Genomic DNA, 20,651 nt, shown 5'->3' with positions numbered 1-20,651 from the left:
GTGACCACCAAAATAAGAGCGCCAGAGACTTGCGTGATATATGATGATTTCATTTCATTGTGACTTTGTCTGATTCAGTTAGTTTTAATTGGTTCTGTTTGCTAGTTTTCATTAATTATTAGTTAAACATTGTTTTGTTTTTATTAGATATAGTAGTAGTTTTAGTTTTTCATACCTTTACGGATTTACGCCGCAATTTTCTGACAACTGATGTAAACTTAAAAATAAATTTTACATCAGTTCGAAAGGCTAATAAATAAATTAATAAACACAAAAATGAAGGATGTCATATCTATAATTTCATCATGTTTTAGTTTTATAAACACACAATATAGTTCAAGTTAGCTTTCCTCTCAAATTACCGTTTTTATTTCAGTTAACAAAAATGTTTTCCCAATTTCAGTTTTTATTTTGTTAGTTTTAGTTAGTTAACTGTACTAACCTCAATTGCAAACCTCTTAAAAAACATTATTTCCCTGTTTATTTAATTTACATAGTGCCAGTTCCCAACAAATGTAATCTCAAAGCACTTTATAAAACTAAATTTAATCACAAATTAAATTGGAACACATTCCATTTTTTTCCATTCAGAAAAATGTTAGACCTATTTGTACATTATTTATTTCATGATATATTTAATTATTTAACAATGCATGCATTCTAGGAGCTACATTATTATAAGTCTAAAAATGATTTAGAGACCCCCCGACCCCCCAATTTTTCTTCTTGCCACCCTTTCAGGCCCACGACCCCCACTTTGAGAACCCCTCCGTTACTGGAAGCTTCCTTTTGACGTTTTTACGTTTTAGTGCAAAATTTCTTTCACCTCTGAGGTTTTGAAGGCAGAAGTCCAAGAAACAGACATGTTAAAGCAAACTAAGGCCTGATGAGTTGAACCTTTAACGAATCAAGCAACTGAATTCGGTTTTGTTTGGATTTCAACCCTCAGGAATCTAAAAAGTAAAAAAACAAACAAACAAAAACCACTTTAACTTTTATCCCCAGATCTGTCAGTAGTATGTTATCGATGGAGAACATCACATGGGGCTGACGTGGTGTGCAGCAAAAGGATGGCGCAGGGGTAGGCGGTAGTGGTGGACAGTGATTGGTTGATTTGGTTGGTCAGGTGACTGAAGGGGTTATGGACAGTCGAGTTGAGTCAGATCACATGATGAGGGTTTGCAGCTATAACGTCAGGCGGTTCCATCAGGGAGCATGGAAGCCTGACAGGTTTTAGCTTTTTGGTGGACACTGGACAGAAACACCCACCCCGAGCCCCTCCCTCACACACACACCCAAACACACACCCAGACACACACACACACCCAGACACACACACACCCAAACACGCATGCATCCAAAGGAAAGTTAGAAGCAACTCATGCATGCTCACTTGAGTGAAGTCGGCCCCGCCCACCTTCTTCAAATTAAATGAAATTGGTGTCAAATTTTGTGCTGCAAAAAGTTTTGTTTGTCCTGCTGTCATTTTAAAGACATAAATGTTTCAGGACGTCATCAAAGTTCAACCAGCTTGTCCACATTTACAAAAATCAAAAGAAATATGTCGATCAACTGGGCTACCTCTGTGCTGCACCAAAATATGTGCTGCTATGCTTGCGCAGCACAAATTCTGAAGAGGTTAGCGGCACAGGCCATCCACATTTACAGAATCAAATAAAATCTGGTGTTAACTAACTATGCTACGTTTGTGCAGCACAAATTTTCATTTTAAAAGCAGCATAAACTTGAGGGCAAGTTTTAACTCAATTAGTGATTAGTGAACATTTATAAAATCAAATTAATTGATGTGAATTAATTTGTGTTGCCGACATTTTAAATATATTCATAAATGTTTCCAGAGGTCACCACAGGTAAACAATCCGTCCATATTTATGAAATCAAATAAAATATGGTGTCGATCAACTGTGCTATGTTTGTGCAACATAGATTTTCGTTTGTGCTGCTAATTATCAGAAATTTGTATTTAAAACATGGTAATCATATGCCTGTTCAATTTAACAAACAGCATACAAAACAAAAGGCTAACATTTCACGACCTCCCACTTGGCATCTTGCGTCCCTGCTCAGGCCCACGACCCACACTTTGAGAACCCCGGCTTTACTGGTAGCTTCCTTTCAACTTCTCTTACGCTTTAATGCTAAATTTCCTTGTCTTAACAGGACAAGGGCTGTGCTATCAACATTTTAGTTGTACAAATGTAGCAAAATCAGTTTTGTTTGATTTTGATCTTTGGTGAACTTTGTTTTTTTTTATCTTAATTTTAATGGCACAAAAAAATTGTGTGCTGCACAAACGCAGCAAAGTCGATCGACACCATATTTCAATTAATTTCATAAATGCGGACTGGCTGGTTGACCTTTGACCTCTGGACACATTTATTAACATCTTTGAAATAAAAGAGACACAAACAAAAAGTTGTGCTGCACAAACGCAGCACATCAATCAACGTAGCACAGTCGCTACATTGTATACCACAGTCACTACACCACAATGTAGCGACTGTTTAATTTTGTAAATGTGGATTGGCTGTTTGACTGGAAACATTCATTAAAATCTTTAAAGCAATAGTGGCACAAACGAAAGTTGCAGCACAAACGTCTGACACGGACTTTGTTTAATTTGAGGGAAGTGGGCGGGGCCGACGTCCCTCGGGTTGGTGTGAATGTTTGTAGCTCACACCAGCTAGCACTCGGTCCCACCCCGGACTTGCGATGTGTTACTGTGATGATGCAGAGTGTGGTGGAAGGTGAAGAATAAGACAACGGAAGACAGGTGATGCTAAAATGAACATTTATAATGACTGCTGTTGCTGTCGCAAAATAAGAATCCTTAAAAAAAGACCTCATATATATATTAGCACTAGATTGCCCACTTCACTGGTAATCCACAAGTCAAGAAACACAACTCACTAGGTTTTTTTTTCGCTTTACAAACACAATGCTACAGTTACATTAAATATTCAATAATCTTTAAGTCAGTTAATGAATGTTGTTAAAAGCAACCACTAAGATACTAAAAAATAAAAACAAAACAATAGTATTAATTCACCTTTTTTTTCCAGTCATTCCCTTTTTCTTGTTGCGACGTTATTTATTAATAGTATATCAATAATAGTCTGAGAAATAAATAGCTCATGTGGTGTTGTCACGGCGATGGGGCAGGCAGCATAAATCAAGAGTGCAGCTGAGAGCAATGCAATGAAATGGCAGGAGTCGAATTTATTTCCAGAAAAAAATGCAACATGGAGATATGATCCGACTTTTTCTATTTTTTTTTCCCCCACTAATGTCGGTGTTTTTATTTTTTTGTAATGATGATATATGTGGCTAACGCTAATAAAAACACACTAACGCCACTACAACTCACTGGTAGGAAAAACATCAACAAATGCACATCGAGAATGGCGTTTAGCTAGCCGTCATGGTTAGCGGTTGCTATCTGAAGCTAACAGGGAGGCTAACAGTGCACACAGGAGGTAAATCAACACTAATAACAACAGCACAGGGCAACACTAGCAGAGCCGATTAAAGATTAAACTACGGGAGTTCAGGAGTTTCTCTCTTTATGCTGCCGGCCCCTTTCTGCTTAACACGTTCTCTCTTTACAGCTTGGCAAAAAATCTGACAAAAATATTTACAATGAGAGAGAGAGAAAAAAACGTGGAGAAACAGTTGCTTTTTATGCGTTTTTTTTCTTTAAGGATCTTTTTCTTACTTTCATTTTTTTTTTGACTTGTATCTCAGAGAAATGTCCCCCAATGATGAGCAACAAACAAACAAACAAACAAACAAAAAAATAATAATAATCCAATCATATCAGCTAGCATTGCACAGTCTCAAGAGAGGTTTTGGGGATGGAATGGAGAGTTATCGTCCAAACAGTTGGATGAACACAGAAGTGGGGAAGGAAGGTCAAAGTTCATGAGGAAGGGGGGAGGAGGAGGGGGTGGGGTGAAAGTTCAAAAATAGTTCAAGAAGACAGAGGATGGGCTGCGCAGCTGACGGTGCGTAAACACTCCCCCACACACACACCACGGTGCGTGCGTCGGCGTGATTTGGATGTTAAACGACAAACAGAAACAAAAAAAAATCATCATTAGAAAAAAACAAAATGGAGTTTTTTTTTTTATCTTTCCCCATTGAGAAAAAATCAAATGGAGCGAGAGAGATCACAGAGAAAGGAAGAAAGGAAAGGGGGAAATGGCACACAATCAAAATGGAGTCCAACAGGCTGAAGAAATGACAGAATTAGGAGGAAAAAAGAAAAGAAAAAGCAGCTGGCATGAGCGGTAGTAGCTGTTTCTGTTTGGTTTTGGAGAAGGAAGGTAGCCGACCTGCAGAGGGGTTAATCCTGGCCGGGTTTAGCTCTGTGGAGGGTGGAGGGTGGGGGGAGGTGAGGAAGAGGAGGAGGAGGAGACAGGTGGTGGTAGGTGGGGCAAAAGGTGCCGTTCAGTTGAGGCGTCATGAGCGACATCATGTTATGAGGGGCGGAGCATGCTGGCTTCATGGGTGCTTCCAAGATGGATGTCCAAGACAATACAACTCAAAAAACGCTTGGAATGGTAGTAGTAGGAGGAGGAGTAGTAGTCACTGTTTGTTTTTGTTTTTTTGTTTGTTTTCCTCTCTTTTTTCTATTTTGGCACTCGAGAGAAGAGATTCGTGGGAGGCGGCGGAGGAGAAGAAAAGTGTGAGTGTATGTTTGGACGAAGAGGAGGAGGGGGAGGAGGAGGAAGGAGTGGGCAGTGAAAGTGCACAAAAAGGAGAGCATGGAGTGTGTTTTGTTTGTGTTTATGTGTGTATGTTTGGAAAAAAAGGGTAAACAAGCTACACACAGAAAATGGCATTCTTTTTTTCCTTTTTTTGTTAAAACAGATTCGGGTTAGAGCATACAGTACAAACCAAAAACCAGGAAGGTAAAGAGATCAACAGAAGAAGAAACAGAAAAACAGTGATGTGACAAATGCAGTCTACAGTTGCTGCTGGTGTTTCAATGGGGACCGAGTTTCCTGTAACACACCGTGGAAAGCAGGTTTCTAGAGGTAGGTGGAGTGAAACGGGCCAAAAAATGACAAATAAAAACCAGAACCTGTTGAGCAGGCTGGGGGTTAAACTCGCTACACATTTGGGAAATTATGATTCATCGGCTTTCAACAGAGACGGACATGAGGAGCATGCACATTTAAACACACAAAACACGGATTGCTGCTAAACATCTCCAGTCGTCTCGCTCAGCTCGGCCTGCCATGCAGTGTCAGCACAGTTTAGTGCAAACATTTAAAACCTCATGGCAATACTTTCTGACGGGACGATCAGACGGCCATGCTGAAGCCAATAAAGTGAACACAGGAGGTGCCGGGATTCAAAATACTTTTTTTTTCTTTTTTCTGGAAGTTAGAAAGGCGTTTACCAGAGATGCACCGATCTCAGCCGATACCGATCACGTCCGGTTTGCTTCTTTTAAGGACCGAAAACCCGAGAAACAAAACCTGCTGCAGGTTTTCCTGAATGAGGCTGATCACAAAAAATCACATTTTAAAACGTTGTAATACTGTTACAACTGAAAAACAAATATAAGTCTATCAACAGCTATTAATTAGTTTCTTGTGTCAAATATCTGAAATACTGCCAAACTGTTGGCCTCAGCTTTCCTGTTGTTTATATTCAAACAACTTTAAGCTGCCAGTTACTCAGCAGGTCGTTGCTAGGTAACCAAAGGTGGGGGGGGGAAGGGGGGACTTGTAACTGCTTCTTATCCAGCAGGCTGTTGCTAGGCAACCGAAGAGTGAGCGAGTCCGGTGATTCCACCAACCTAGCTTAGCTAGCAGTGAGAGTTTTAGCGGCTAGTGTCTTTCCTTTGCCTTCATCTCCCAGAATGCTTTGCGGTTCTGGATCAGAGTTTAAAAAATATTGAACGTTTTACAGACGTATTTCCTATTGATTTTGATCACTTGTCTATGGCAATATTTTCTGTTATTCTAGTGAAATGCCAGAGTTGCATCATTAGCTTAGCATCGTTTACAAAAAAAGAGATTCTGCTGAACGGAAATATTTCTGCAGCACAAAACCCCCCGGAGAGTCACAGCGTGGAAACTACTGTTGTTTTATGCTATAACAAGATAATTGATAATCAATAAAGTGTAATAATCTGTGCAGTATATCATTGTCTAGGTCTAAGTATATAAAAAGCAGTAAATAAATACTGTATCATTATACTGTAAGGATCCCTAACCTTTATTTAAACTCAGAACATTTCATTTAAGTGTTTACAGCATGAAGAAATGTCACTTTTCTGTTTCGATTCATTAAGTAACAGGAAATAATCGTCCGGTTCTGATGACCGGATCGGTGCATCCCGATTAAAAGCAGAGGAAAAACGCATGAAGGAGTTTTTACCTCCTTCTCTCACACCGGTGCTGGATTCCTCCTGAACTGCATAAACTGATGGATTAATTCCAAGATTAGCCAGAAATCGAGGGGAAGGGGAATAAAAAGACTCCAGACGTAACGCGTCACCAGGTTAGTAATGTTAGAGGACGAAACCACACAGAGAAACACATGAAAGCTCCTGCAGCAGTTGTGAGAAAAGTGAAACTCATGAAATGATGAGAACATTCGTGGACAATCTCTGTCTAGATTTGTAGCTAAATCCTAAGAAATATATAGATTTTTTAACATTTTTTATGTGCATTTCGATATTTTTAGTCCAAGCTCGCTCAGGATGTAAGAAAAGAAAGTTTGTTCAAAAGCTTTGTTCAAATCCCTCGCAAGGAAGTCAATTTAAACTCTAAAAAATCCTCTTCCTGTTGTAGCAAACATGAGGCGGCCATGTTTGTTTTAAAGCAGCTGCATGGAATAACAACAGTTTGAACGTAAAACAATATCAAAATGCTCTACCCTTATCGACATGCAGAGATTTGTTTCAGAAAATCAACAACACACACTGCCTATTTTTTTATTATTTGTTTTTCTTTGTTTTTTTCTTTTTTTGTCCACGCTTCACTTTGATATCATGCAATATAGACGTGCAAAAAAGATAACATCTATCTCCACAAAATACATTTTATTTATTTTTTTCTTGTAGCTATAAAAGGTTGTATTTAAGAATGCTATCTTAGTCACATTTTCTTTAGCATGACGATGCTAAGCTATCGCTATGTTGATCGGTCTAGCCCCAGAGTTGTAGTAGTGCTGTTGCATTCTGGGAGGTTGAGTTCCCAGAGGGTCGCCTAATGCTAAGATGGCGGTTCCTCCTTTAGCAGGAAGGACAGAACATGAAAGTTATAGTGAGGTGCTTCGTCTTGTAGCCTAGCTAGCTCTTAAAAACAGATATGGGAACTTCACCCTTACTATAAATAAGTTTCATTTGGCACTTTTCACATTTTCTTAATATAAAAGGAGGTCTCTTATTACCTAATGTTTTTGAGTTAACACGTTTAGAGTTTTAGCTCCTTCAAGACATGTTTGGCACAAAATTAACTTATTGTCAGCGTCTAACATTTATTTTTACACCGTCGCTTCAAACTCGCTGCTCCAGCTGAAGGACAGGCTCCGATATGTTTTCGTCTTAGTACATCAACTATTAAATAGCAGCATTTCCACAATTTTAAAAAAGAAAACAAAAAGAAAAAGATGTACTTTTGTAAACCTATCCAACACCTACGGTTTAACGCTCCTACGCGGCAGACAGAGGATAAAAGACGGGACAACACGATATGCCGACGCGAGTATTGCTTCCAGTACTTGTCACATTTTTATGTCAGTCGCCTAACGTTGAGAAAACTTAAAGATTATTTTAAGGTTTAACCAGTGAGATGAAATATAGATCCTCTCTTCATTAATAACAATCTAAACTCGTCTCCCGTAAAAGATGCTGCACTGCATGCATGTTTTCTGCATATTGCACGTTCAGTCTATTAAATCTATAATAACTGTTTAAAATCACAAATTCCAGTGAGTCTGACATTTTTTAAGGTTAAATAATGATTATTTTCAAACGAAACGCATGCAGCACAGTATCTGTCCACCGAAGAATGGGAGCGCAAAATCTACCAATGAAATCCAGTCAAACCCGAGTCAAGATTCTCCCTGGTGATATGTGTCCGAGTGCGACGGCGTGTTGGGCCGCTGCGGACAGAGAAACGAGAAACGGAGCTCAACTTCTGGCAAAACGTCTCAGAAGGTTCCTACAAAAATCAGAACATTTACGAGCCTGAAAAGTCAAATAATTGCTAGAAAAAAGAAATTTAAGTTTAATCTCAGAAATTTTCTAAAAGAAAAAACTGGAAACTCCTGAATTTGAGAAATAAGAAACTCTGAAGCTTTGAAAGTAACAGAGATTTTCAAGAAAAGTAATTTGGAGATTTTAAAAGTCAAAAGTTTTTGAATTTTGAAACTTTTCTCAAATCTCTGATTAATCTGAACATATCTGAGATTTTCCAAGCAAATTTTTGACTTTTGGAGCTCAAAGCCGATTGTTTTTTAAATGAAAAAAAACATAAAAATTCTAGAAAATTTCTTACATTCGTCTCAAAATTTGAGCTTTTTTCTATCAAATTTTTAACTTCTAAAACTCAGACTTCAATATTTTTTTCTGGCAAAATTTTAACTTTTCAAACTCAGAAACCTCTTATTTTTTTCTAAAAACATTTTTAGATTAACCTCAAATTTACAGTTTTTCTATCAAATTTTAAACTTTTTTTTTTTCTGAAACATTTCTGAGATTTTCAATCAAATTTTCAACTTTTCAAACTCGGAAACTTCTTGGTTTTTTTCTAGAAAATTTCTGAAGTCGGTCCCAAATTTTGCAGATTTTTTTGTCTGAACTTCCTCCCGTTTCCTCGTCCTCATCGCCTCCAACACGCCGCCGCAGTTTGTGCAAACGGGACTCCGGCTGAAAAGCCGCTTCCTCCTGCAGCTCTGCAGGCGTGGCTCTCTGCAGACTCACTCTGAGGCGTTTGCTGGGGCAAGCAGCAGACATGCATCGATCGGGGAAAACAGCAGACATAGTCACCCATGGAGCGATGTGTTAGGAGGAGAAGGGTGTCAGAATGGGAGTGCACTGGGAAAGAGGAGGTGAGCAGAGTGTGGATGGAGTTAGATGGGAGTAAAGAAGCCTCCTTACCAAGTGGTGGAGATTAAACCCTCACTGGCGCTCCAACTGAGAACGACACGTTCGCTAGCAAATCTGATCTGGGCTCAGATTGTTGTTGTTGTTTTAGCTTAGTAAAAGAAAAATAAAAATAAAACACCACACCCCCTCCTCAGTTTTAGCGTTTGGACTATAAAACTCTGAGCTGCGTTGAAGAACTGGTTTGATTTGATCCGGTTTGCGACCCGGTCTCTCCCTCAGGACTCGGATATGACGACTTCTTCAGATGTTTCAGATACGTGGATTTTTTTGTTTTGTTTCCCTGCCAGTCATGATGCCGTCTGCAGCACGCGTCCCTGACCTCCAGCGGGTCGGGGGGCGGCTCTCTAGCTTCACAGTGCATTAAGACAAAATAAGAAAAATAATAATAATTCAGTGTACTCCGATTTGCTTAAAAAAACACAACACAAAATATATTCAACACAATAAACAACAGCATCTTCAGCAGCCTACAGCGGGCAGTAAACGAACGGGAGCTCCGCTCCCCGGGTGCGTGCTGGACATCTGCCCTTTGACCTTTGACCCCGTGGCAGTCGGACGGGCGAGTTTATCTCCTTTCACTGATATGCATGCTGCCTTTTGAAGAACAAATCTGCGCGCAGATTCAGCGGTGGCCCCCAGACGAACGACGTTTCAGTGTTTTTATTTAGTGTTTGCGCCCGACTCGACGGCTGCGTCTCCTCAGTAGTCAGTCAGTCCTAAGTGCTCTGGCTGGATCCAGTTAAACTGAAACAGGGGAGGCGGGTTTGGAAGACCACAGGCCGAGATCGGGTCTCAGCGCAACGGCTCGTCTGAACGACGCAGGTTCAGCTGCAGCAGGGCGCTTCGCTGCAGCAGCAGAGCAGGATAAACGAGAGCGCAACGCGGCTGCACCACAGCGCCGATAAGCCCCCTGCTGGACTGGAAAGGGAACTGCAGGCTGCGCCGAGCGTGTGATGGGTAGCGCCACATAAAGCGCCGGGTGTTTCCTTCGGCGAGCGAATGAGTGTCTGCGAAAATTTGGTAGGAAAACTTGAAAATTTTGACCTTAATCTCTAGTACTTTCTAGAAAACAAATCTTGGAAATTTCTGAGTTTCACAACTTCTGACTTTTTGAAATGTTTCCAAAAGTCAAACATTTCCGTCTTTTCAAACTCAGAAATGACTGTGTGTTTTTCCTCAAAATTTCTGAGATTTTTCTAGAAAATATTCAACTCTTTGGATTTTTTTCTCAGCAATTTTCTGAGATTAATCTCCAAATTTTTAAAAGTTGAAAATTTTATGTAAAAATGTTAAGATCTCAGAAATTTCTAGAAAAATCTTTAACTTTGTAAAGATTCTAAAGTCAGGAAGTTTTGATTTCCGAAATTCAGAATTTTCCACGTTTTTTTTTTCTCAAAAATTTCTGAGATTAATCTTTAAATTTCTCAGATTAATCTCAAAATTTTTGAAAAGTCAAAAATTTGGTTAGAAATTTTGAGATCTCAGAAATTTTCTAGAAAAATATTGGAAATTTGAGTTTGAGTAAATTTTTTTCTTTGACAATAAAATTATAAAATTTGAAAAAGTCAAAAATGTTCAACTTTTCAAACTCAGAAATTTACACTTTTTTAAAATGGCTAAATCTCAAAATTTCTGAGTTTTTTAGCCAATTTTTGACTCTCAGACTCAGATATTCCCATGTTTGTTTTCTACCTAATTTCCAACATTAATCTCAAAATATTTCTGTTTCCTAGCAAAATTTCAACTTTTCAAACGGACAAATTTCCATGTTTTTTCATCCCAACGTCTCGTCTGAACGATTCAGTTTTAGTTGCAGCGGACGATAACTGGACGCTTCACTTCAGCTACAGACAACAGATATGATGGATTCTCTGTCAGCGGCACCAGATATGGTGCTGTGACGTTTCCTTTCAGCGCTCGTGTGTGTGTGTGTTCCCTGTTCTTTGACTGGATATATCACTCTAATGATCTTCCTGCCTGGGGCGGCTCTCTCACTGGACATAAATAAGACATATATTACACTATTTGACATTACTATTCCTCTTACATGAAAACAAAAACCAGAACAAAAGTCTCATTTACATTCATGTCAACCTGAATTCACAGATTAAAAAAAGAAGACTACGCTTTAAACGGGCGATGTTATTAATAAATAGCGACAGTGGTGGAGATTTCCTGTAGCAAAACGACATTAGCTGCGTTTCCAGTCAACACATGACGGCACAAGTCGACATTTTCAAAATATATTTTCATTTAAAAATTTTATTTTTTAATTTTTTCAATAAAAACTGCAATGGAGACAATTTTTTCGGATCGCACGAGTCACATGACCAGCTACCGGATGTTGATTCTCGCGCAAACCACGAAGAAGAAGAAAACAGGAAGTGGTTTTTTAATGACTCATCTTCTTATTTAATTGTGAAATTGGCGAAACTTTTCTGCACATTTGTGCCGGAAACGCAGCTACTGCCATCATAAGTGTTATTATTATTATTATTATTATTATGCTGCAGAGGCGGGTCTGCAGCGCTGCACCGGTTGCGCCTGTGTGTGTGTGTGTAAGTGTGTGTGTGTGTGTGTGTGTGTGTGTGTGTGAAGAAACGCCCTCACGCTCCTCACCGAGATTCGAGGGAGGCGAAGGTTTTGGGAGTTGAGGACGTTTCTTAGCTTACACACATCAAGCTAAAGTTTGCAATCTTTCTCTTTTTTAAAACCGTTAAAAAAGGGGGTGGGGGCGAAGCGAAAGGGGCGGGGGGCGAATTTAAAATCTGGATTAAATAAAATCAAAGTAAAATCTGAGGATACAGCGTGTGGGCTGGAGGGGCCGGCGGCTGGGACGGGATTTTGGAGCGCTGCACCCTGTAAACACCAACCCTCACCCTGACCCCCGTGACCCCTGACCCCGCCGCACTCTGTAGCCTCCCAGTCTAAATGGCATTCAGCTCTGTCCACACAATACACAGACAGCTTAATTTACTGAACAAAAAACAAAAAATAAAACAATAAAAAAATCCCGAAAGGTCAAGACGTTAAGTAATAAAACCTTATTTACATTTTACACATTTTTCTTGGTTTTTCAGCGTAATAACTCGCTCCCCCTCCCCTCCTCGCCTTCTCAGCACATTTTTGCTTTGAGTCAAAAAAACTTCCTTTTTTTAATATAGAATACTGAAAACACGCAGAAGAAAACGGCGCAAACGATTCCTTCCGACATTCTTTCTCTCCTCTCCTTTTTCCATTCTCCCTTTTTCTTTGCTCTCCTCCCCCGAAGCCCCCATTCCTTTTTCACTTTTCCTCTTTTCCTCCTCATTTCCTGTCAGGTTTAGCCCACCTTCTGTGGGTTGGTGGCGCGGACGCCCTGCTCGTAGGTGATCCGCTGGCTGATCAGGTACTGCGCGGCCTGCGTGGCGGCCTGCGACCCCGTGATGGTCACCTTCCTGTTCCGAGTTCCCGGGATGAACTCGCCTTTCTTCGAGATCTGGATCCTGGCGCCGGTCAGCTCCTGGTACTCCACTAGCGTCTTCCCGCCTTTCCCCAAGATGGCGCCGACGAGGTTCTCCGGCACGGCGATCTCGACCACTTCCTTGGCTCCCTCTGCTAGCTTCTCCGTCGCCAGGAGGGATGACGCCACCAGAGGCGACGCCGCGCTCAGGTAGCCGTTGGTGGCGCCGGTGGCGGCCGCCAGGGAGCCCAGAGAGAGGCCTCCCAGGCTGGCAGCGGGGTGCGCTGCGCTGGTAGACGCGTCGCTGGCATACGACGCTAACAAATTAGCCGCGGCGGCCGCTGCTGGGTTGGCGTTAGCCGCTACGGCGGCTAGCACCCCGGAAGCGGCGGCGGGATTGAGCCCCAGCCCCAGAGAGTTGGTGTTGTAGCCGTAGCTGGCCAGGGTGTTGAGCGCGGAGGTGATGGCGAGCAAATCGTTGCCTGAGAAGCTGGACATGGTGGTCGGGAACGCGCCGACTCCCGCCAGGCCCGCCTGGCCCAGCAGAGAGGAGGCGGTGGCGGCTGCAGCGGCCGCCGCTGCCGGCATCACCTCGGTGGAGTTGGCGTACGGGGAGCCGGTGGGGTTGGAGTTGGCCACCGGCCCGGTGATGTTGGAGTAGGAGATGTTGAGGCAGGAGGAGCTCTGCGGGTCTTCCTGGATCTTCTGGATGATGATCTCCACGGCTTTGCGGTTCTGCTCCGGCTCGCCGCTGATGGTGACCACGCGCTCCTGCAAGTTGATGCCCTCGGGCTTCTGGGACAGCTGGACCCAAGCCCCAGACTGCTCCATCACCGCCTTGACCGTAGCGCCGCCTTTGCCGATGATGAGGCCGGCTGTGCTGTTGGGGACAATCAGCTTGGCCTGTTGGGAGGACAAGAAGACAGAAGAAGAGTTATCGACAGGAAAACATTGTAACCGCAAGTCCAAGAGACGCTGCAGAGCGAGATCCCGCAGGAAACCGCTGCTAACGACGACTAGCTTTGGTTTTAGCTGCTAATTACTAAATGTACTCCTGATATACAAAAGAAAATGTCCTTTTCTACTGACTGAACACTACCACAGCTAGATAACAAGTCAGGAAAAAGCTTTAATTAAAAGAAATAATAGCCTGGAAGAGGGAAGTAGGTCAGTTATGCTAGCTTGACTATGACAAGGAGAGGAAGTGGAAAAGAGAGAAACGACAAAAGATGAATGATGTCTGAGAGGTGATGAAAGGAAATGGACATTCAAAGTGTCACTGGAGCCTGACGTGGAAGATTACAAACTGTCTGCAGGATTTATTATTTTTTATTATTTTCATGGTTTTGCTGAATAACAGAGCGAGGCAGCGGAGGAGAGGCAGGAAGAGGTAAACAGAGTGGGAGGGATGGATGGACGGATGACAGAGAGAGAGTAGAAAGAGGAATGCTAAAGAGGGTACTTCTGTGGAGAGAGAAAAATAAAAAAATAAGTAACACCGGCTCCCAGGGGTCAGCGTTGCCATGGAAACACAGCTCCGGCATTCAAAGGGTAGAGAAAAAGGGAGCGGGGCCGACGAGGCGCACAGAAAACCTGCGATTCTGAGCTGGAAATCTAAAATTTACACAAAGAAACTTTTTATTTTTATTTTCTCTTCAATGCTTCATCCAGATGCAACACTGAGATCAGCTGAGGTGGAAAAATGATCATAGCAGAAAACATGAGAGTCCAGAAAAGGATGCAACATATTTTAGTGCCATTTAGACACCATGGAACGATGAAGATGTTAAAATAACTGGACATTCCTTCAAAATAAAAAGCTTAAAAGTTGACAAAAGCACTGAAGGAGGGGCAAAAGATAACATTTTGAATTTCTATTGAAAAAAATAATTCAAATCTGGCAAAAACTCCAAAAAGTAAACAAACAAACATATCCACAGTGAAACGTGGTGGTGGCAGCATCATGCCATGGGATTAAATGAACACTTCGTCCCAGGTCCCTTTTCACCTTTGATCAAAAACCTTCATGTGTCTTCATGGGTTTATTAGAGCCCATGCAGATAAATAACAAGGACATTTCCACCAATCAAACTTCTGGAGATTTTGAGATTGATCTCAGAAATTTTCTGGAAAAATCTTGGAAATTCCAGAATTTAAAAAGTCGGAAAGTCGGTTCTGTTAGCAAATTATTTCACTTGTAACAAGACATTTTCCCCCTCATTAGTGAAATAACCTGCCAGTGGAACTGGAACTGGGTTGCTAGGTAACGGGCTGGGCTTGGCTGGGGTTGCTAGGTAACGGGCTGCGCTTGGCTGGGGTTCCTAGGTAACGGGCTGCGCTTGGCTGGGGTTGCTAGGTAACGGCAGAATATTGAACCAGTGAAACTTGAACTTTTTAATCAGTATTAAGGAATTATTGACTAAAAACCAGCTCCTACATTCTGATGAAAAGTTGCTTGAACGTTCTTGTTTTTAGTGACATATTTGCCCTGTAAACGGCCCAGAAAGGTTTTGTGACTTTGCGGCGTTCAGACCGAAGCAGCTGTGAAAGGAGCAGAAACGCGGCTGTGACGTGCGTCTCCGTTGACGCCTGCAGAGAATGACGCATGTCTGCTGCAGCTCTGACCTCGCAGCAGAGGAAGCCTCCTGCAACAAAAGAAGCTCTTTCTGCTTCCAGAGACGCAAACAAAGCAAAAATCACATTTCACCAACATTTTTAAACACGTACGTGTTGTGTATTCCTGAGAGGTTTGAGTAATAATGAGTAAAATAAAGCGTGAAGAGAAATTATACCACATTAACCAGTTAGCCTGCTTAAATTAGTGCTTGATTTGTGTTTTGCTCCTCATTCGCTGCATTTCTTTTTGTTTTTTTTGACTTGTGTGTCATTATCTGCACTGCAGCTTTCTTTCTCCCAGGCAGCGGCTGAATTTACATAGAAATAGAAAATTAGCGAAGGCGGCGCAGATTTAAACTCGTCGCATTTCTGCTGCAGCGGCTGGAATACGGTCTCCTCCTGAGGGGCCGTTTGTTTGGGCCGCTCCTCTGCTGGGATTAGCAGCTCAGTTTGTTGGTTTTCCTGTCCTCTGAAGGCATGAACGGGAGCCGGTTGTGTCTCTGATCGACTCTCGAACACAGCCAGGATCGCTCGACACGTCTGCTCACGTCCCGCTGCTGCCGCTGCCGGCGCGGCGACAGTCTGCTGCGTACATGAATGAGACTAACAAAGTGTGAACTCCACTTCCTGCTGATCACCAAACCTTAAACTGAGCCGATTAGCATTTAGCGGAGTCACTGCTGTCGTTACACTGCAAAAACACAAAATCTAACCAAGAACATTTTGGTCTGTATTCTAGTGCAAATATTTTAGTGCATTTGAAATAAGATCAACTAGCTTACAAGTAACTTTTCAGCAAAATATAGCAGCTTGTTTTAAATAAATAATTTATTGATATTGATGAAAAAGTTTAGTTTCACTGGTTAAATATTCCACCGTGCCGTTACCTAGCAACCTCAGCCACGCCCAACCTGTTACCTAGCAACCCAGTTCTAGTTCCGCTAAAGTCGATCTAGAACTTTTTCCATCAACATTAATGAATGATTTATTTAACAGAATCTCCTAAAATGTTAGTTTTGTCTTATTTCAGGTCTACTAAAATATTTGCACTAGAAACTAAACAAAAATACTTGGTAAGATTTTGAGTTTTTGCAGTGAAAAACCAATTTTACCAAATGTTTGTCCATTTTTTCAGTACTCCAGAAATAGGACAGAATAACCTTCAGCTAGGATTTTAAGAGATTAAGTAAATAATTTAATACTGATGAAAAACTATTAATTCAACTTTATAACAAAACATTACTCCCATAAGTGAAAGTAACCTGCCAGTGGAACTAGAACTGGGTTGCTAGGAGACGGGTTGGTCTTTGGTGGGGTTGCTAGGTAACGGGGCAGCGGAGCATACTACCAGAACTTTTTCATCAATACTAAGCAAGTATTGACTTTAAACAAGTTCCTACGTCTTGCTGAAAAGTTACTTGTTTTGTCTTATTTCAAGATATTGGCACTAGAAACCAGACCAGAAATACTTTTAAGGTTTTGTGTTTTGCAGTAGGATTTTTGATTCAGGTCCCAAGTTCCACCTCACAGGGCTGTCCTCCCCCCACGCAGCTCCTTCAGACTAGCCAGCAGCAATTAGCAAATACCAGCTGAGCTCATTATAGGAGCTACTTCTCAGTGAAACGCTGGTAAAAACGTTGTTAGAGTTAATAGAGGAGCCATGTTGGGACGAGTCCCTGAGGGCGGAGCTACAGAAAGAGCAGGAGATTCTTAAAGAGACAGAGACCCAATCTCAAGATGTCAAATCCAGGAAGTAAAATTTCTTTTCAGTCATATTTTTATAAGAACTGAACTTAAAAGTTAATTGACTGTGCCTTAAAATGCCACTATTTGTCTGATAAATACGTAACACCGCCCCTTTAAGGAGACAAACAGCTGACATGGAGGTGAAAACCGTTCAGTTGGAGGTTTTTGCAGCTCAAACTGCACAACTTTTCTTTTCTTACAACAGTCATTCGTGTCGTCTTTGAGTGATTCTGACGGTAAAACGTGCCGACAGGAATCCGGCTCCGGCCCGATTGAAGGCGGGGGATGAAATGAACGAGAATCCGTGGGAAGTTTCAGATGTTTTTTCCACGGAGCGTTTCTGAAGCGCCGTGTCGGTGGGAGGATAAGCAGCGGCGCGTCTCAGTCCCGCTCGCTGCTAATGATCACATCTCCTGTCTCCACATCCAACTGATCCACACTAATGAAGCTCTGCTTTCTCTTTTTGTCTTTCCATATTCCTGTTTTCTTTCCTCCTGTCAACTTTTTCACTTTTTTTTAATAATCCGTTTGCATTCCAGCGTTCAGACGTCTCGAAGCGTCTTCCTCTCATTAACTTTTACGGCTGTAATTTTCTGGTGAATTTACAATAGTTAATTATTTCCTCAGACCTCACGCTGCATGTTCCCAGCATGAAGGGCATTTTCTCTAGAAGTTATCCTCTTAATCCTGCTGACACTGTTGCTTCAGTTCGGCCCGATGACTGGCAGCAAACCGCACACTGCAAAAACTAAATCTTACCAACGATTTTTATCCAGTCTCTAATGAAAACTGGTATTAAAAGATAAAATAATTTAAAATTGATGAAAAAGTTCTAGTTTTGTAGAATATTCCACTCCGCTGTTACCTAGCAACCCCAGCCAAGCCTAACCGGTTACCTAGCAACCCAGTTCTAGGTTACAAGTTTTCACCAATATTAAGGAATTATTGGCTTGAAACAAGCTATTTAGCTGAAAAATTACTTGTAAGTAAGTTTTGACTGGTACTAAGACATCTGCTCGGATTTTGTGTTTTTACAGTAGATTTGTAAGAAAATCCTTCAGGTTTGAAAGGACCCACTGAAGAGGTTTCTGAAAGACTTTCTTTTCAAGTAAATCCAAACATTTGTCTTAAATTCCAGAACAAGATTTTTGTTTCATTTTTGGCACTTAAAAGCGGATTTACTTTTATAAAGAGGGAAATAAATCTTTGTATTTGGTTTCTTAACATTAAACTTTTTCACCTACACAATAAGAAGTTTCCTCTGAAATACACTCTGCATTGTTTGCACTGCAAAAACACAAAATCCAGTTAGTTTTGTCTTATTTCACAAGTACACAGATATGTTCAGTAAAAACTAGAAGAAAAACAGGTGGTAGGATTTTGTGTTTTTACAGTGCAGGCAGAATCCAAACGTTCTCCTTCCTGCCTTTTGAGGCTCAGGTTTAGTTTTTCGCTGCTTGTTTACATTTGTTGGTGGAAAGTTTCTGCAGAGTTAGCCGGTGGGTTTTTGGCTTCCATCCAGCTGCTGACGAGAACGTCCTGCTGCTGCAGCTGCTGGACTGAGGTCGAAGGTCAAACTCAATCTCCTGAGCATGAATCCACTCGCTGCGAAAGCGGGAAGGAAGTGTCGACTTCAGCAGGGATGTGGGCTTAGCGGATAAATCCGAATCGATGCGGACGGCAGCGCGGGGATGATGGGAGTCCGCAGCTTGGAACGGGTTCAGATTTGGAGCCGCTGGACGTTTATGAAGGTCAATTGGATTAAATATCGGTCCAGATTATTTCTATCACACAGATGAACTGGATTTTAATAAATACAAGGCACTGGAGATTAGGAACTGTCTAATTAGTGACCAGTGACTTTCTGCTTCTCTGGGGTTTAAAAGGGACGTTTTTGCCGCTGAGGACCGATTAAACCCAGTGGACCAGAACCAGCGCAGGACATGGCAACCCAAACCAGCACCGGCTGGAAACTTCAATCTGGACTTCAAGCAAAATTAACTCTGGATTGCTCTTCTCTTCCTCCAGATCCTGGGATCTTAATTTACAAATAGAATCCCAAAATGTACTAAAAAAAATACTTTAATCTCAGAATTCCAATATGGAAGTCAAAATTTTGAGAAAAAAATCTGAAATCTGAGGAAGAAAGTTCAAATTCTGAGATAAAAAAAAATCTGAAATTCTAAAGAAAAAGTCAGAATTCAGACATTAAATTAAAAATGTAATTTCTGAAATAAAAAGATATAAAATTCCTTTTCTGAGAAAACTAGTAAGAAATACACTTTGCTGCAATATTAATTTTATTTTTCAGATGTACTAGTCTGATAAAAAAAAAAAAAAAAAAAGGCGGGGAACCAATAAACTTGTACGAAATTTGGATTTTTCTTACATTTTCATTGAGATGATGTTGCTATGACGACATCTATAAACAATAACTACGCAGCATCAGAATATGATGAAGAACGTGTGGTTTGAGTGACCAGGTTTTCCTGCCTGGTCTACCGCTGTGAGCGTTTCTGAAATAGATCTCTGCGGTCGGCTGAACCTGATATCGGTAACCTGCTCCGGAATAGATGCTGGATTAGTCATTTTTAGACCCGTCATGTTGATAATGATGATCCGTATTCTCATCACAGCTTTGTGTCACGTTCCGTCCAGGTCAGACGGCTCCGGATGTCGCTAACGCTAACACACGCGCACACCAAAACGCACACAAACGAACCGTGGCTTTATTTCTACCTTTGTACAAACCAGCGCAGCGACGATGACAAACCAAACAATGTCTGCATGTTGAACACGGAGAGCGGCTGGAGGACGGCGGAACAACTGTTGAGGCTCTTGGAGGTTGAACTTTGAAGTCTTAAGCAGGGACTTTAGCTTAATCTGCCTCCCACTGATCCGCAGGCTTAGCCGTCTCTCTCTCTCTCCACATCTTATTTACCTTTGCCCCCCTCCCCCCTTCTCTGTGTCGTCCTTCATTTTCCATCATCCAGGAGGAGAGAAAACCCTCCACCCCCAAAACAAAACTAAAAATAAAGGATGACAGAGGAGAGCAGCAGCAGAGCTGTACTAACGGCGACACATGGGAATAAACGAACACACACATATAAATATGTTTACACGTTTGTAAACTCAGCATTTGTTCCCCTGAGGCCAACAATTCATTTCTGGTTCCTGTGGTTGATTTTTATCTGAGACCGTTTAGCAAAGAAATCAATATTTTGATATAATTGATACTACAAAAATTATTCAGAGATTCTTCTTTGATCCATCCTCATTTGCCCAAATTGTCGCATTTCTAAGGAAACGTTGAAAGATGGCACATGCTAACAGCGCTAATGATGCAAGCCAACACTACAAGTAAGGCATAGTGTTGAAAGACACCACATGCTAGTTGTGCTAATGCTGCAAGCTATCACTACAAGCTAACATTATAGGTAAGGAATTCAGCTGAAAGATCCCACATGCTAGGTGCCGTAAGCTACAAGCCAACACCATAAGCTAACACTGAGTGTAAGGAAATGCTGAAAGATTCTAGCTACAACAATGCTGCAAGGTAACGCTATGAGCTAGCGCTACAAGAAAGGAAATGCTGAAAGACGCCACATGGTAGCTGTGCTAATGCCGCAACCTAACAGTACAAGCTAACAGTACAAGCTAATGCTATATCACATATGTTTGGGAGCAACTTAAAAA

At 41.5% G+C, this 20,651-nt stretch overlaps 1 protein-coding gene and 1 long non-coding RNA gene across 5 annotated transcripts in view; one reads left to right on the top strand and one right to left on the bottom strand.

Moving 5' to 3' along the window:
- The window catches only part of LOC103138288 (uncharacterized), a 46,559-nt gene that overhangs the window by 19,911 nt on the left and 5,997 nt on the right, over nucleotides 1–20,651 (top strand). The gene's annotated exons all lie outside the window — the stretch shown is intronic.
- Nucleotides 12,302–20,651, bottom strand: part of nova2 (NOVA alternative splicing regulator 2) — an 80,868-nt gene continuing 72,518 nt past the window's right edge. For all 3 annotated transcript variants that reach the window (XM_007552426.2, XM_007552427.2, XM_007552428.2), the window contains one exon: nucleotides 12,302–13,496. In XM_007552426.2, the coding sequence (XP_007552488.1) occupies nucleotides 12,474–13,496 (1,023 nt within the window). In that variant the 3' untranslated portion in view covers nucleotides 12,302–12,473. The remainder of the gene's footprint in view (nucleotides 13,497–20,651) is intronic.

This window comes from Poecilia formosa, unplaced genomic scaffold, assembly GCF_000485575.1.
Source record: "Poecilia formosa unplaced genomic scaffold, Poecilia_formosa-5.1.2 Scaffold48, whole genome shotgun sequence".
In the NCBI taxonomy this organism is placed as follows: domain Eukaryota; kingdom Metazoa; phylum Chordata; class Actinopteri; order Cyprinodontiformes; family Poeciliidae; genus Poecilia; species Poecilia formosa.
This window is presented reverse-complemented; position numbering and strand designations above follow the sequence as displayed.